Source organism: Pleurodeles waltl, chromosome 3_1 (genome assembly GCF_031143425.1).
Source record: "Pleurodeles waltl isolate 20211129_DDA chromosome 3_1, aPleWal1.hap1.20221129, whole genome shotgun sequence".
Taxonomy (NCBI): domain Eukaryota; kingdom Metazoa; phylum Chordata; class Amphibia; order Caudata; family Salamandridae; genus Pleurodeles; species Pleurodeles waltl.
Genome location: NC_090440.1, coordinates 1,827,850,696 through 1,827,866,818, shown reverse-complemented (window position 1 = coordinate 1,827,866,818; position 16,123 = coordinate 1,827,850,696). Strand labels below are relative to the sequence as shown.

The 16,123-nt window shown below is 45.9% G+C and overlaps 1 protein-coding gene across 8 annotated transcripts in view; it reads right to left on the bottom strand.

Moving 5' to 3' along the window:
- Positions 1-13,057: 13,057 nt before the first annotated feature.
- Positions 13,058-16,123, bottom strand: part of STAT1 (signal transducer and activator of transcription 1) — a 533,280-nt gene continuing 530,214 nt past the window's right edge. For all 8 annotated transcript variants that reach the window (XM_069225879.1, XM_069225877.1, XM_069225884.1 and 5 more), the window contains one exon: positions 13,058-13,868. Coding sequence is in view for 4 of the 8 variants with exons in the window: in XM_069225877.1 (XP_069081978.1) it covers positions 13,842-13,868 (27 nt within the window). In the remaining 4 variants the exon portion in view is untranslated. The remainder of the gene's footprint in view (positions 13,869-16,123) is intronic.

Below are 16,123 nucleotides of genomic sequence, written 5' to 3'. Positions count from 1 at the left end.
AGGCGGCTCTCAAGAACTATCAACAATTCGCCTGGTAGCCAATGACAAGGTAAGAAACACAGGCCTGATTCCAAATAATGTACATCAACGATCTTGCTAGCAAAGTTTCAGATTATGCCTTTCTTAGTTACATCATAAGCTTTGACATTGTTCTGATGCAGCAAACTTGGTTAGTTGAGCCCTACAATCTGTAGGGTTATTTATGTTTCTCCACACCTGCAGTTAAGTTAGGGAAATATGGCCACCTGTAGGGTGGACTAGTTACCTACATTGGAATAGCCTGCACGGCTTAGTCAAACCCTCTACGTTCCGATTCCCCAGATAGATATGCAGTCAGAACCACTACCTATCCTCAAAACAGCACGACAGAGAACAATCATCACTGCCTATATCCACCGGAAACATAAAGTTAATGCTGTCCGCCAGCTGGTGGATCAGCTTACAGAATATCTATGCCATGGCGAACCCTCAAACTTTATCCTCACAGGGGACTCAAATCTACACCTGCTTGGCTCTTCTTCAGATGACACATTGGCTGCTCAAACTTTGATATGGGATAGGTCTGCTGAAGATTTAGAGCACCTTAATCTTAGGGCACTTAATGGCAGGACTGCAGACGATTACCCACCAGCAGCATCCTTTCACTCCTCCACTGCCCAAACAATAGACTACACTTTGTCTCCCTACTTCCTCTCTTCAATCAAATGGCTTTGTTCTGACTGGGCAACAAAGGAGACCGTGATCATCGGCCTCAACATTACATTACCAACACTACTCTCCACATTTGCCCGGATGCCTTTGGCCCCAGACACTATTTACACAGTTAATTACAAAAGGATCAAGTTTGCCCAGGCAAAAATAGAGCAATTATCTCAGACCGCAGTGGCACTCCTGCATGCCCAAGGGAACTTGGCTGTTAGCAAACTAAGAAGGTGGTTGTCCTTTACTCACAGCCTGGCGGAAACCTTAGCTACAGCTCTTAAAACCAAGCCATGTCATACGTCTCATTTAGTAGGGGGCACCACCACGGCACAACGGACTGAGATAAGGTTGCTTAAAATATCCATACACAGCACCCAAATATCCCTGCAACTACATCCAGAGAATAGTCTTCTGTGAACCCCCTTACATCAGCATAAAATTACATTAAAGAAGATTAAGTGGGCCGCAAACAGAGTGCATGAGGATGACGTCTGGGCAAAACTGCTTGCTGACATGAAGTACAAAGACAGGGCTCATTTCTGAAAAACGATAAACAATATGGCATACACATCGCATAGGAGTATTACATCACATTTGTCAGAATAGAACTGGGTGAAATTCTTGAGGGAACACTTCAACCAAGGTGGTATTGTCCCCAGTATGGATCGGGAAACTGGCATGAAGGTAACAAACACTCTGCAATTTCTCTAAGAACAGGGAATTCCCCAATTCACTTATTTTGGTCAACAAATGGGTCAGGGCCTTTCCCCAGGTCCACCAGGGTCAATTTAATCAGACAGCAAATAGGCAAAGGCAGAAAGGATGGAGGTATTTCTCCAGCGATTTCCAAACAGAATGCAGACCTTTGGGCGGAAGCTTTAGAGACACTTTTTTTTTTTTTTTTTTAATTAGGCTCACAGGCATAATTCCAGGAGAGGATCGTTAATATCCCCAATATATAGAAGTGGGGATAAGTCGCTGCCAAAAACAATCGTCTGACTGACAACGAGGCAAAATATTTTGTGGGGACTCTACTTGAAGAACTTCTGGCCTGGGCAACGGAAAATGCAACAATCCCACTTAATCAAACTGTTTTATCAAAAACCTCTGGGACAATTACCAATATCATGGCCATTGCACTACTAGTAGACAGGGTGAAATCTTTAAAACAATCACTCCACCTTTGTTTCATCCACTTTAGAGCAGCCTTCGACCATGTGGACCTGGCCAGGCTCTGGAGAAAGTTGGGGGATCCCACGATCTCTCCTGGACATGCTAATCGCTCTCCATACATGGGTTTAGGTTAAAAAGGATGAAGGGACACACTTCTCAAGACAAATATCAACAACCAAAGGGTTAGAGTAGGGGTGTGTGCTGGTTCCTACGCTTTTCAACTTATTCCTGGCTGATCTGACCTTGCCACTTGACAACTGTTATTGCCATGCCCCCAGGTTGGGGGATCTGCCGCTGTTGAGCCTCCTGTATGCAGACTACACAGTCTTAGTTAATCACACTCCAGTGGGCCTGCAACACCACCTCCACACAGTGCAGAAATACTCAGATGAAAATAGCCTAATTTTCAACTTTGATAAGACACACACTTTGTCCATAAATTACACCCAGAAAAAGTAGCCGACTTGGTACTGGGGCAACACAGCTATTGTATCAACAACAGAATACAAATTTCTAGGGTATTAGTTGACAAGGAAGACAATTTCACACACCAAAGGGAAGCAATAAAACAGAAGAACAAGTTATTTACCTTCGGTAACAAATTACCTGGTAGAGACTTTATCTAGCTGCAGATTCCTTACCTTAGAATTCCCTGGCGTCAGCTTAAAATCTGGAATTTTTCTGCTGAGCAGTACCCTGCGCGTGCCGCCGGGTGGCATCGTTCGGATCCGTGTGCATCGTCCGGCGCCGCGTGGTGTCGTCAGCGTCATTGGAGCCGTCTATGACGTCACGGTTTAGACGCCACCTCGGCGCGTGTACATCAGTTCTTTTCCCACAACTTTCCACGCCAGAAGCGCAGAGTCATGGAAGAGCTATCAGTTATGGATTTTAGCTTTTTCACTTGACTGTTTGAAGGAAAAATATTGGCATGCTTTTAAGAAATGTAAAAATGCCAAAAAAAAAAATATATATATATATATATATATATATATATATATATATATATATATATATATATATGTATAAATACATATCCGCAGAGCGGGGAGGCTTGGGTGGGTGTAAGAAATCTACAGCTAGATAGTCTACCAGATAATTTGTTACCGAAGGTAAGTAACTTTTTCATCTGATAGAGACTTCTAGCTGCAGATTCCTTACCTTAGAATAGATACCCAAGCTATAACCCATGGCGGTGGGTCTGAAGGATATATTTTATACTAAGAAGTCCTGTAGGACTGAGCAGGCAAAATGCCCATCTCTTCTTACCTGGCTATCGAGGCAGTAGCGTTTTGCAAATGTGTGCAAGGAAGCCAAAGTTGCCGCCTGACAGATGTCCAACACGGGTACACCACGAGCTAACACAGTGGTAGCAGCTTTCCCTCTGGCAGAGTGAGCTCTCAAACCCTCCAGAGGCTGCTTCTTGGCCAAAGTATATCTATATACAGAGAATGACCCAGCGCAAAATGGACCGTTTCAATACTGCCTGACCCTTCTTTGCACCAACTTACCCCTCAAAGAGCTGGTCGTCCACCTGGAACTCTTTTGTGGGGTCAAGGTAGAACAATACGCTCTTTTTGGGTCCAGCCGATGGAGACACTCCTCTTCCTTAGAGGGATGCGGTGGTGCAAAGAAGGTGGGCAGGGTGATATTTTGACCCAGATGGAAAGGAGTCACCACCTTGGGGAGGAAAGAGGCACGAGTTTTTAGCACTACCTTGTAAGGATATATTGTGAGATACAGGGGTTTTGAAGATAAAGCCTGCAGCTCACTCACTCTCCTGGCAGATGTAATTTCCACCAAATAGTGAGCAGCCGGAGAGGACAGTTATGCAAGGGCTCGAAAGGAGCACACATTAGGAAGGTAAGAACAAGGTCAAGATCCCACTGGGGCATGGCGAAAGGCACAGATGGAAACAAATGCACAAGCCCTTTTAAAAATCTGTGTACGATAGGAGACTTAGACAAAGATGGTTGATTGGGTAAGCGTAGAAAAGCCGATAAGGCAGCAAGATAGCCCTTAAGGATCCCTAAGGAGGAACCCTGTTGGGCGAGAGATTAAATAAACAAAAGGATATTAGAAAGAGAAGAAGAAAGAGGATCAACAGAACTCTCTGTACGATATGAAACAAAACGTTTCCATCGGCAGGCGTAAATCGACTTAGTAGAGGCACGCCTGGCTGCCAGAATGACATCACAGACTTCGGAAGGGAGGTCATAAACCATCAACTGCCGCCGCTCAACCTCCACGCATGAAGCCGCAAAGTTGACAGGTTTGGGTGGAGAACCTTCCCTGCTGCTGCTGTGACAGAAGATCCTTCTGAAGAGGAAGCCTGATTGGAGGACTGATGCTCATTTTGAGAAGCTCTGGATACCAGACTCTCCATGCCCAATCCGGAACCACTAGGATTACTTGGGCCCGGTCATTACTGATTATCTTGAGAACTCTGGGCAGAAGTGGTATGGGCGGAAAGACGTACAGGAGGCCTGAACTCCACTCACAACGATAAGCGACACCTAGCGATAGCCCCCTTCGAAACTTCAACGCGCAAAACTGCTGACATTGCGCGTTCTCTACGGAGGCGAACCGATCTAACCAAGGCTTTCCCCACTACTGAAAGAGTCCTTGCACCACCTCTGGATGGAGATAGCATTCGTGATCTGCTAAGCATTTCCGGCTGAGCTCGTCCGCCCTGGCGTTCAGAGAACCTGCCAGGTATTGAACCACCAGGGTTATGCCCTTCTGTTCCAGCCATGTCCAGAGACACAGAGCCTCTTGACAAAGGGTCCACAACCCCACACCGCCTTGCTTTTTACAGTACCACAATGCGGTAGTGTTGTCCGTGAACACCTGCACAACCTTCCCTTTCACAATAGGATGAAATGCTTTTAATGCTAGTCGGATCGGCCGAAGCTCCAGCAAGTTGATATGGAGCCCGGATTCCGCTGGAGACCAGTGACCTTTGATTTCCACCTCTCGCAGCCTCAGAGTCTGTCTCAACGAAATCCAAGGTTGGAGGCAGAAACATCGGTACCATAACCTGAATATCCTGGACTCGCTGCTCGAGAGGATAGATCCGATACTGCACTGTGTCCAGAACAGCTACGATAAAAGTGAGCTTCTGAGAGGGAGTCAGGTGTGACTTCGGCACATTGATAGGGAACCCCAGTGAGTGCAGGAGGTCCACCGTTGTCTAGAGATGGATGACGAGAGCCTGGGGGGTGGGAGTCTTCAAAAGCCAATCGTCGAGGTAGGGGAAGACTGAAGTCCCTGACCTGCGCAGATGAGCTGCTACCACCGCCATCACCTTTGGGAACACCCAAAGGGCACTAGTGAGACCGAAGGGGAGCACGGTAAACTGAAAGTGCTTGTGGCCCACCCTGAAACGCAGGTAACGCCTGTGGGCTGGCAGGATGGGATATGAAAATAAGTATCCTGCAAGTCCACTGCTACCATCCAGTCTCCTTGATCTAGGGCAGACAAGACCTGAGCAAGAGTGAGTATCTTGAATTTCTCCTTCTTGAGGAAGAGATTGACGTCCCTTAAATACAGGATAGGGCGAAGGCCCTTGTTCTTTTTGGGAATCAGAAAGTAGCGGGAATAACAACCACTGCCTACTTCTGACATTGAGACCCTTTCTATGGCTTCTTTGGCCAAGAGATCCATAACTTCCTCGCGGAGCAAAACCAGATAGTCCTCCATCAGCCTTTCCTTTGTCCGAGGGATAGAGGGAAGGAAAGACTGGAAGGGGAGAGAGTAGCCCTTCCGTATGATCTACAGAACCCATTTGTCTGTTGTGATGGAAAGCCAGTAAAATTGAATCCTCCCTCCAACTGGACGGATGTGGTCCTGCAGAACCACACTAGAAGGGCTTGAGCGCAGTGGAGGGGGGTTGTGTTGTGGCTGAACTCTGGCCAGACCCTCTGGGTCTGATGGTGCCATGACCACATCCTCCTCCGGGATGTTGTGAAGCCTGAGGATGGTGGCTAAACTGTGGCTGGTGTGGTACCACGCCCCTTCCGAGGCCTCAAAAGGGGCAAAAGACAGACTGCTTTTGTGTGGCGCTGAAAGGCCCAAGGATCTGGCCATAGCTCGAGAATCCTTGAACCTCTCAAGCGCGGAGTCTGCCTTCTCACCAAAAAGGCAAGAGCCATCAAAAGGCATGTCCATCAAACTTGACTGGACATCCCCCGAAAAGCCCGTTGAACGTAGCCAGGTGTGGTGACATAGGGCTACTGATGGTGAAATCGCCCTGCCCAGCGAGTCAGTCGTGTCCCATCCACACCTGATCGTAAACTTGGCTGCACCTCTCCCATCCTTGACAGCCTGGGTGAGAGTGTCCCGTACCCCTCCGGGATCTGGGGCAGCACCTGTGCCACTGTATCCCATAAAGTATGGGAAAAACAGCCCAAAATGCAAGAGGTGTTTACGGACCTCAATGCCAGGCTGGGGAAGAAAACATTTTCTTTCCAAGCTGGTCTAGCCTCTTGGATTCCCTATCCGGGGGTGCGGAAGGGAAGGCACCATGGGAAGTAAAGGCTTGGACTACCAAACTCTCAGGGGTGGGATGTTGGGTCAGGAAACTAGGGTCGCTCCGAGCGGGTCTATGGTGGTGGCCGACTGTCCTATTCACATGAGCCCCTGTGCTGGGTTTGGTCGATGTACCCAGAAGGACGTCTGTTAGGGCCTCATTGAAGGACAACATCAGCTCTGATGTCACCCCCCGGTTGAAGCACCTGTCAGGAGTCTAGGTCCAGGAACTCTGCTGCCCTACGCACCACCATAGCATAAGAAGCTTCCTCCGCCGTAGCCACATTAGGAGGAGAGTGCATGCCAGTATCTGAAGATGTGTCCAGTCCACTGGCCTCCCCTAGATCCTCATACCAGTCCTGTTCTAGGTCATATTCCAAAGGGTCTTCAGACCCCTCCCATTCCTCTCCTGTGCCTGGCAGTTCTAAATAATGCTCAGACAATGATCTGGGCAGAATCGGTGCCGTTGAAGTTGGAGTCAGCGTCGTACGACGTCGCTCCAGCTCATTCGGAATGAGGATGGGGCTACAACTGGTGGATGCCGGTGGTGGAGGAAGCGTCGCCGTCGGACCCGGAGGAGGTCAACTGTGAGGGACCGGCGCCGGTCCGGATCCAGTATTGGATCCTGGGGTCCCCAACGGCGCTGAAGCCACCAATGTCGAACCCGAAGGGGCCCCTGCTGACCCCGCGGGGCCCAAAGATCCACCTGAGGGTGCAGCCCGCTCAAAAACGAGACGCATGGCCTCGTAAAATTACTTTGAGTGGGGGTCGCTCGGGTCCCCGGAAAAGGGGAAGATGCGGAGTCGACCCTGGCGACAGCTCCACGGGACCATGCTCGGAACGTTGACGTTCCCTAGATGCCTCGTCAGCCAACAGGCGGGGCAAAGTTGAAGTCCGCTTGGACTTCTTCTTCTTGTGCCTCTTACATGAATAATCAGATGACCTCGAATGGGAGAAAGAGGACTTGGGGGCTCCGGGAGCAGTGCCGCAATCTCCTCCTACTGCGGGACCGTGACCTCCTCGAAGTCGTGCCGACCGAAGACGGCTGTCGGGCCACAAGAAGCTTAAGGGAGCTCTCCCTCAAGGCCTTTGGAGTCATGGCCCGACAGTCAGAGCACGAGGTGTAATCGTGATCCTTCTCGAGGCACCAAAGGCAAACTCAGTGCGGGTCTGTCACCGACATGGTTTGATGACATGCACCACACGGCTTGAACCCAGTCTTTCTTGAAGACATGTCGAAAGGATGAAAAGGTCTCGACGATCGTCGAAGAAAGGGTAGCTCTAATCCGGATCTGCGCTTAACCAGCGCAGAAGGAAAAGAACTGAATTACACTTGCTGAGGTGGCGTCTATATAGACAACCGTGATGTCATAGACGGCTCCAACGATGCTGACGACGCCACGCAGAGCCAGACGACGCACACGGGTCCGAACTACGCCACAAAACGGCGCGCGCAGGGCACTGCTCAGCAGAAAAATTCCAGAGTCGAAGCTAACGCCAGGGAATTCTAAGGTAAGGAATCTGCAGCTAGAAGTCTCTATCAGATAGGGCTGTCATTGGCAGTGTTGCTAAAGAACCTTAAATCAAAGCTGAACAGGCCAATGCTGTCTCCACTTCTTCAGGCATTGCAAGCCAAACATATTGACATTAACATATGGCAACACACTCTAAAGGGGCTGGGATGCAAAAATCTTGGACAGCACATTAGTGAAGGCATACAGAATAATCTTTAGTCTGCCAAAGCACACCTCTCCGGCACAGATCAGGCTGGAGTTTGGTCTGTTGAGACAGTCTTTGACAAGGCAAGGAGTTTTCATCATATTCTGAGATAAATTAAGGAAGGCGCTGTCAGGCTCACATTGCTCCTGCCGTAAATAGTCGTTAAAACGGAGGGAAACATTACCAACCGGAACCTACCTTAACGCCTGGGTTAACTGAGCTGTGGGAAGCCTCCACCAGTCACACCATGTTTAAAAAAGTAGTGTAGTAGTCTATTAAGCGCCAATCGTTAGTTGAAGACAAGGAGACCTTCTTTGGTAGAACTCATACTTGGATAGTCTTGCCCACCTACACCACGTTAGCGCTCCAGAAACACTTAGTTTAGGTTTATCCATAGTTATGAAAGAGAAATTTCTGAAACAACGTCTGGGTCTGCTACCCTTCTCCCAGCACTTCCCCAAATGGCAGAGTTAGTACAGCGTAGGTCTGTAGAATAAGCAGCACAGACCTGAAAAACATGCCACACTTACTGTTAACCTGTGGGGGGTCTGTTGGAGGAAAGAAGACTTTGCCAAAAACCTAATTCAACCAAAGGTGAATACGTTCTCGGAGGCAGACAGTGATGGCCTGCTTCGCCCCTGGAGACCCCCAACTCATCTGCTGATTTGTAAAGTTTCTTGCACTGGCCTACAAGAAAATGCAAAAGGCAGACGCTGTGGCGCCTTGACCTGGATTATTCCGGTCTTTAGCTGCACAGTCGTAATAAATGTATCTGTCTTTTCACTGTCTCTGTCAAACTTGAAGGACGGCCGTGTGGAGGTCCTGCAATACTTGTATATGGGCCCTGAGCGCAGAGTTTTACCATGGGCTGCCTGCCGTTGAACAGCTTTGTGAGTTGCACATAGCACTGTGAGCTAAATTGTTGAAGCATCTGCCATTAAGGAATGCACATGTCACTTTTGATCCTTGTATGTTCTTTGCATTGGTCGTTTGGCCCTTTGGCTACTGGCTTTTGTATATGGACCCCCAGCGATGGGCTTTGGTTCAGAACCACGCACCAGGCAGCACTACGAGGTGCAGAGCAAATGAATGAGCTCTCTGGCTTAACTGCTGAAGCCTCCGCTATTAAGGAATGCACAAGCTATTCTCAGCCATTATCTATTTCTTGCATGGTACCTTGGCTCCTTGGCTTTTGGCTCTTAGCTGGGTCCCCAGAGAGGGGCCCTAGCCTGCAACTATGAGCAAGGCAGCTCTATAAGACGTCCTAATTACTCAATAGCATTCTTGGCCTCAAAAGGCAACTTGAGCCCAGGCGCGGCACAGGTTCTAACAAATGCTGCCAGGTTATATATGTTCTGCCCCTTAAGCTTCTCTTTGAAATCTGATTTAAAATGTTCTTTTTATTTAGCTAGCATTACATTTTATAAATTGTTTGTATTGCTTTGTGTATTCTGCAACGGATTTAAGTAACTATGCAATAAATGTTACTTGCTTACTATCTACTAACATTCGTAGACAGGGATTTGCACCAAAACCTTATGCCACCTCGAACTAGGCATAACGAGGAGAAATGTTCTTACTTCTCCTTATTTAATTAACTTTGCATGTACAGCACACGTACAAAAAGTCTTAAATGGTTGTTTTTATACTGAAAGGGTCCCCTTGCAGTACAAAACCTATGCTTTAGAGAATTCACACACCCTTACACTATGGGGCAATGGTGTGTATATTGTCGCATGGCAGCCAAAAGTGCCCCAGTAGTGGAGGAGAGGAGAAAAAAGCATGAAATCTTAGAGGATATGGTGCATTTTCCTCTCTCCCTTTGACACAAGACAGTGCAGCAACTTAGGCTGCTGCTTTGCGTTGAATGAAATATTAGTAAATCTGGTGGGCCTAAGTATCATACTACAGTACTGAAATCCAAAACAGAGTTTCCACATCACTCGTGATGACAGGAGAACTTGTTTATGGTCCTGGGCTTCAATTTATTGGCAGTTTTAATCTGTTTGTATTAAACAAACCAACAGACTATAAAGTGCCTAATAAGAATAATTTGTGAAAGGAAGCACAAGAATTTGAAACATGGTGTTCTGCCCACATAAAGAGAACCCTAAGGACCAGTCGGATGATCACAGAGTCCTACTGGGATAGAAAATATTCCTGTTACCAAGATTAAAGTGGAATCTATTAGTAAATTAGATAGCAAAAAATATGGCCCACATCCTCAAATTGGAACAGTTTTAAACTTGGAAGGAGATGTTGTACAAGTATTTTTCAAGCAAGGAGACTGCATGCACTTGCGCCTTCTACGGGCAATATTTGTAGTAACAGCAGAGAAATCATCAATAAAACCTACAGACCATAAACACGCCCACAAACACCAAACAAGCATTGGAAAAACCAATAGGTCTCCCTTACGCAGAGCTATTGGCTTTGTCAATGGTTAAAAGACACTGACAAACCCAATAGCTATTGCATAGGGAAGACCTGTTGGCTTGCCAATACTTGTTTTACTAGCCATGGCAGCATGGTTAAAACACATTGACAAACCCAATGTTCTTGGATAGGAAAAAACCTATTGGCTTGCAATGCTCGTTTTACTAGCCAAAGCAGCATGGTTCACAATGGCTTTGTCAATGTTTGTCTTACTGCTAATGAGAGCTGTTCGTTTCTCTCGCCAGACTCAAGCCATCGTTTTCTTTTCCACCTGACTTTTTACGTACACTTTCCTGTGCCATGTGAGAGTCTATCTCTGCTCACATTGTTAGACCTCGCACAACAGGTGGGGTCTCTAGACGAAAGAAGGGGAGGATGTGGCGTTACACTTAGAGCTGCTATGAACCCGGGGAACCAAGTTCGAGTCTCAGCATTAGCTCAACATACTGCGATTCTGGGCAAATCACAATCTCCCCATGCGCGTCACCTTGTGTAATGTAACTGTTGTTTGTGTAAAGCGCTTCGATTATTTGCTGCTTCTTCTTTAAATACAACAGTGTATTATTGCTTCTGCAATGTATGCACAATTCATCCGTGCTAGCATTCTTCATTGTAAGCGCTCTACCAAACTGCAAAAATAAAAATAAAAATTCACCAGTGTTAGCCTTCTTCATTATATGTGCTATTTTGTATTGTATTGTATTGTAATTGTATTTATGTAGCGCCTGCGGAGGCGTCGAAGCACTTTTCGGTGTATATAAAACTGCAAAAAAAAGGAAACGGGGGTTATAGGAAGGACAGACTTTGCTCCAAAGAAAGTAAACAGACTTTGGGTGTTTTTTACTCAGCACTTTGAGACACTCCAAAAATAAATAAACCACTTTCCCAACAAGCATGTGCTTATTTTTGTATAAGCGTAGCAGTAACATCGTCCACACCCAACAACCAAAAAGTAACCGCAAATAATTTGAGGATGGGACATGCACAGATAAAGTATACCTTCGACACCATGTAGGATAAAGTTACTAAGAAAGATGTACGCTTTGTTTCCAGTGTTTTTAAGCACAGAAGTATAAAGTGACTACAGAGTGTACCCGTCAGACGCCAAGGAGAAATGGCGCATTAAGTGCAACATAGAGCGCGGCGTGGGGGTCCGGAGGATTTCAGGGATCTGGAAGCACCTGAGCTGAAAGAAATGAGCTCAGGATTAAGTGTTAAGTGGCGGGTTAAGTGGGAAAGCAGACAAGGGAGCGAGCACACAACTCTGGAGAAACGTAAAGCATAGCAACACAGAGCACTGGGCAGGGTTATGTTTGGCCTTGTGGGAAGCACACGAGGGGAGAGAACTGTAAAAACATATGCACTTGTGGAGTGCTGCTGAAAAATAATATAAGCAACAGCAATATGGGAATATGGGAGGGACACAGCAGGTGTAACTAACAACGGGAGACTTGGAATATAACATACTACACTCTGCAATTCCCCCACCTCATGCAGACACAGACTACTGTACCTTATCGGCCACAGGCTGCAGCCACACTAACGACAATAGCAGGGGGTGCAGCACATGCGGGCTCTGCAAGGGGGCACCGGGGCAGCTGGCGTGCCGCCCCATAGACACTCTGTGCTCGCTTTAAAGGCACGGGCACCACGACAGCGTCTCACCTTGCCACTCGTGTTGCCAGGTCTGAAATCCAAGGCAGGCACACTCACCCTTGAAAAGACCAAAAAATGCACACGTCCTACCAAAGAAATACAAAAAGCACATATCCTCCAACAGCGGTGGCAATGTGCAAGTACTGTAGACCCTGTATGTGCACCAGAATGACATCACAGATGCCAGAAGTAAACAGTTTGATAACATGAAAAAGAAACGTTAACACATATCTCCCAACTATGGTGGCAATGAACAAGTACTGAAGACCCCGTAAGCGCACCCGAATAATATCACGGATGGCAGAAGTAAACGTGAGCGGTTCTGTCCTCTTTTGTCCTGTACAACGTTTGTCCGTGCGGTGGCCTTGGAGAGCCAGTCGCCATTGGCGGGAACAACACACAGAAAGGAGAAACAAATGTGACTAATTCACCACAGAAATTAAAGGAATTTTGAAAGGCACACAGTTGAACGAATGGAAAGTAGCGGGCGTGGTGAAGCCCAGAATGTAGAAACAGCATGTCTCAAAGAGACAGCGCATGCGCTGCCTAGGCGAGACCTATACAACGGCACATGCACTGGCCTATCAGAGCAGACTATCTGTCACTGCCAGATTGCCCTATATACACACATCCAACCCTGGTCCACCACCTGGCAGATTGCAAGTATGACTCCCACCACTGTGTCCCGCCTTCCCGAGTGCAGACGAGGAAACCTAAGAGCAAGACAGACATGCAGGGTTCTGTGACAGCTTGCGTCCTGCATTGCCGGTTGCACATTTATTTGTTTTAAATCATGAGCACCCATCACTTCACAGCTCAGTGAGACAACAGGTCTGGGCAAAAGAGGGGTACACTTTTTTTTTATTTTCCTTTAGCTGAAAGCTTTCATTATCCCAGTTTTAGAAATGTCTTATCCATTTGCCTGCTGGGACCTACTCTCACTTCTCTCAATAACTGTATCAGCTCATATGCAAGTTGCTCTATAATATACAGTTAGATAATTAGGTAAACATCATCAATTAAAACACAGGTACAATCCTGCAACACTTTAATGCACACTAATTTAACCTGACTTAATGAAAGTGACCTGTAACACTGGTCTGTTAGATGATGACAAAAACTGTGCAGCAGTACCTGTTTGGCACCTACCTTTAGTACCTGAATGCATGGTGTAGAGCAAAAGGAAAATAACACTAAACAGCATCCTATCAGAACAAGGCTCAGCTAAACAAGATACTTTGCAGTACTCCCTTTCACAGTGACTTTTAAAAATGTATGTTCTAATTATGTCTGCAAACCTTATATACCCTCTCCCAGTCCCTTGTTCATCATGCACAAGGTGTGCTTAGGGGAGGAAGCTGTCAGCACAAGCAATACAATGAAGCTACAATAGGTCTCCACCTACGGCAAATACACAGCGGAAAGCACAAAAGCCTCAGGCACTCCCTTGTAGGCCTGCAGTGAATGATCGTTTTGCAACACGTGCTAAAGCACACATCAGAAGACTTTTCAACATCTGCTGGTATTTCACTAAAGCTGAGGTCCATGTTGCTGCCTGCTGGCCAATAGGCTCAGCATTCTTCAAGACACGACGAATGAATGACTCGGAGACAAGCGACGATGAGCGTTCAGTGTGAATATGCTGCTGTACACATCTGGAAAAAAAGAATGCACACTGTAAATAAATATAGAACGGCGCTTTGTCACATATTCACCATTTTTTTCTAGGAAAATAAATATTGCAACCTAATCTTGTTGCCATTTGGGATAACCTAAAAACTAGAGGAGACCGGTTTGCATATCCATCTCAGTCGTGCTGGTCACATTACATCCACTCGCTCAAGCAAGCACTCTCGAGACATGATTAGAGCAGCATTTAATCATTTTTAACATTACTTTTCTGTCTTTGTTTACTTTGATTAATACTCATGGATCATTAACGCAATTCTAGGACACATTTAAAAGTGATTTTGTTTATTTTGGCAGTTTGAGGTATGTACAGAACAGGGCTAAAAATTGTGATTTTGCTTATTTTTGTAGCGGTGGGACATTAAAATGACAGTGGTGCGGTAGAAAACAGGCCAGGTGGCAACCCTAGTTGCAGGGCCAGCTGTGTAAAAATTCTTGGGCTGTTGATGCACCCTAGTTGCTATGGTGGGTCGGCCTCCTAACCACAGCTCCAAGACACACCAGCTTGCCTCTGTGGATCCCACTCCTTCAACATGTACGAGGGGGGCACAAGCACCAGCAACATTAACATGATGGGCACCCGTTCTGCTCCCTTTTCCAGCTCCTCTTCCTGTCCTGCCTCTTCAGTTTTTTTGTGACCTTATGAATTTGTTAATTTTTTGAAGAGATTGTAAACTACTGTGAATTCTCTTTTCTGCAGTGCATCCAATCACTTATTCAGTTCCCCATTTAGTGGTGGGGAATCATTTAGATGCCAGCCTGCTTTTGTTTGGAATTAACGTGCACAACTTTAAAAAAGAAATAAAAATGCCCTACCTGTGGCAAAGCCTTCATTTGTTGTGCCTCACTGTCTAACGTGTAAGCTGGGGTCTGTAATCTCTTTAGGTGTCTGACTCGAAATCACAAGTGAGCTTTTACACCTGCAATATATACAATTTTGTCTAAAGCCTTATTTGGTATCACTTCGGGTCTTTGCAGACTCTTAAAACACTATCAAATGGCCAGTATTTTTCTCTTTGAAAGGTAGCAACCCTACCTGCAACAGAAGCACACCATCAACTCCAAGGAATCAGCCAGCCCCATCAACAACGTAAGGGGGAGCAAGTGGCAAGACATAAAAAACAAAAAAATAGCTGAAAACGAATATGAAACTAACGTGCCTGCCACCAAAAAATGTTCCTTTGAAAATCCCAGCCCCTGACATACCTCCGTAAAAAAATAGTTGTCCAGAGATTGTCATTTTTGGTTTGTGTTTTACGATCATTAGAGAAGTAATTTAGCTTGGGTAGACACTGTTTATCCATGCCGAATTCTTTTGGACGACATTTTTAAACATGGCGGATGTGTTGTAGTGATGATGTAATATTTCAGGAACCATGAAACCTGTATACTTCATTTTGGTGTCAAAACATAGGTTTTGGGGGTCAAGTAGTCTTGTAGAGACAGAAAATAACTCCTCAGAGCAACCCTTCTGCCATTTTCCAAAATGACAGCTATAATAAAGGAAGAAAAGACATATATAGAAATAAAACACATAATAATGGTTTGTAATCCTTTTATGTATACACAAAACAATGTTTATGATCGGAATAGGAAAAAAATAATCTTTACCACCCCTGTTTTAGACACATTTTCATAGTTCATTTCCTTTATGTGTTTTGTTATTCGCTTGTGGTACATTTGCAGAAAGTTGAACATTTGAGAAGAGCATATTGACAGGGACATCTTTTTGTAGCATAGGTTTTGAAAGTACATGTATGTGTAAGTTCTGTGGGTAGAGGCTTTAGAAATTTCGTAGGTTTTAGCACCCAATCAGTATCTTCCCAACAAAATTCACGCGCTTCTTTCTCTACATATGAATGAACCAAAACATTTACACATCTTCTGATCAAGTAGAATGCTCTTTTAAATTGTCCACGCACAGACTATGACGTCAGTGGCAGGTCACTTAGTGGGACTGATCTCTTGAACTCACTGTACCAAAGATCGTCAAATGTGTGACAGTCAGTACTCGTTTTCCACCCATGCACAAGGTATTTTTCTATATCTTGAAAGTCACATTCTTCTACTGTCTCAGCAAATCCTTTCAGAAACTTCACAGGTTCAGCAGTTAAAGGTCCAAGGTTTGTTCCAATTTTGCTCAGTGTCATCATCCATATGAATATGAGACTTGATAAGAAAACAGGACATCTCTGGGTCAAGTTTCTTGTACAGAATATGA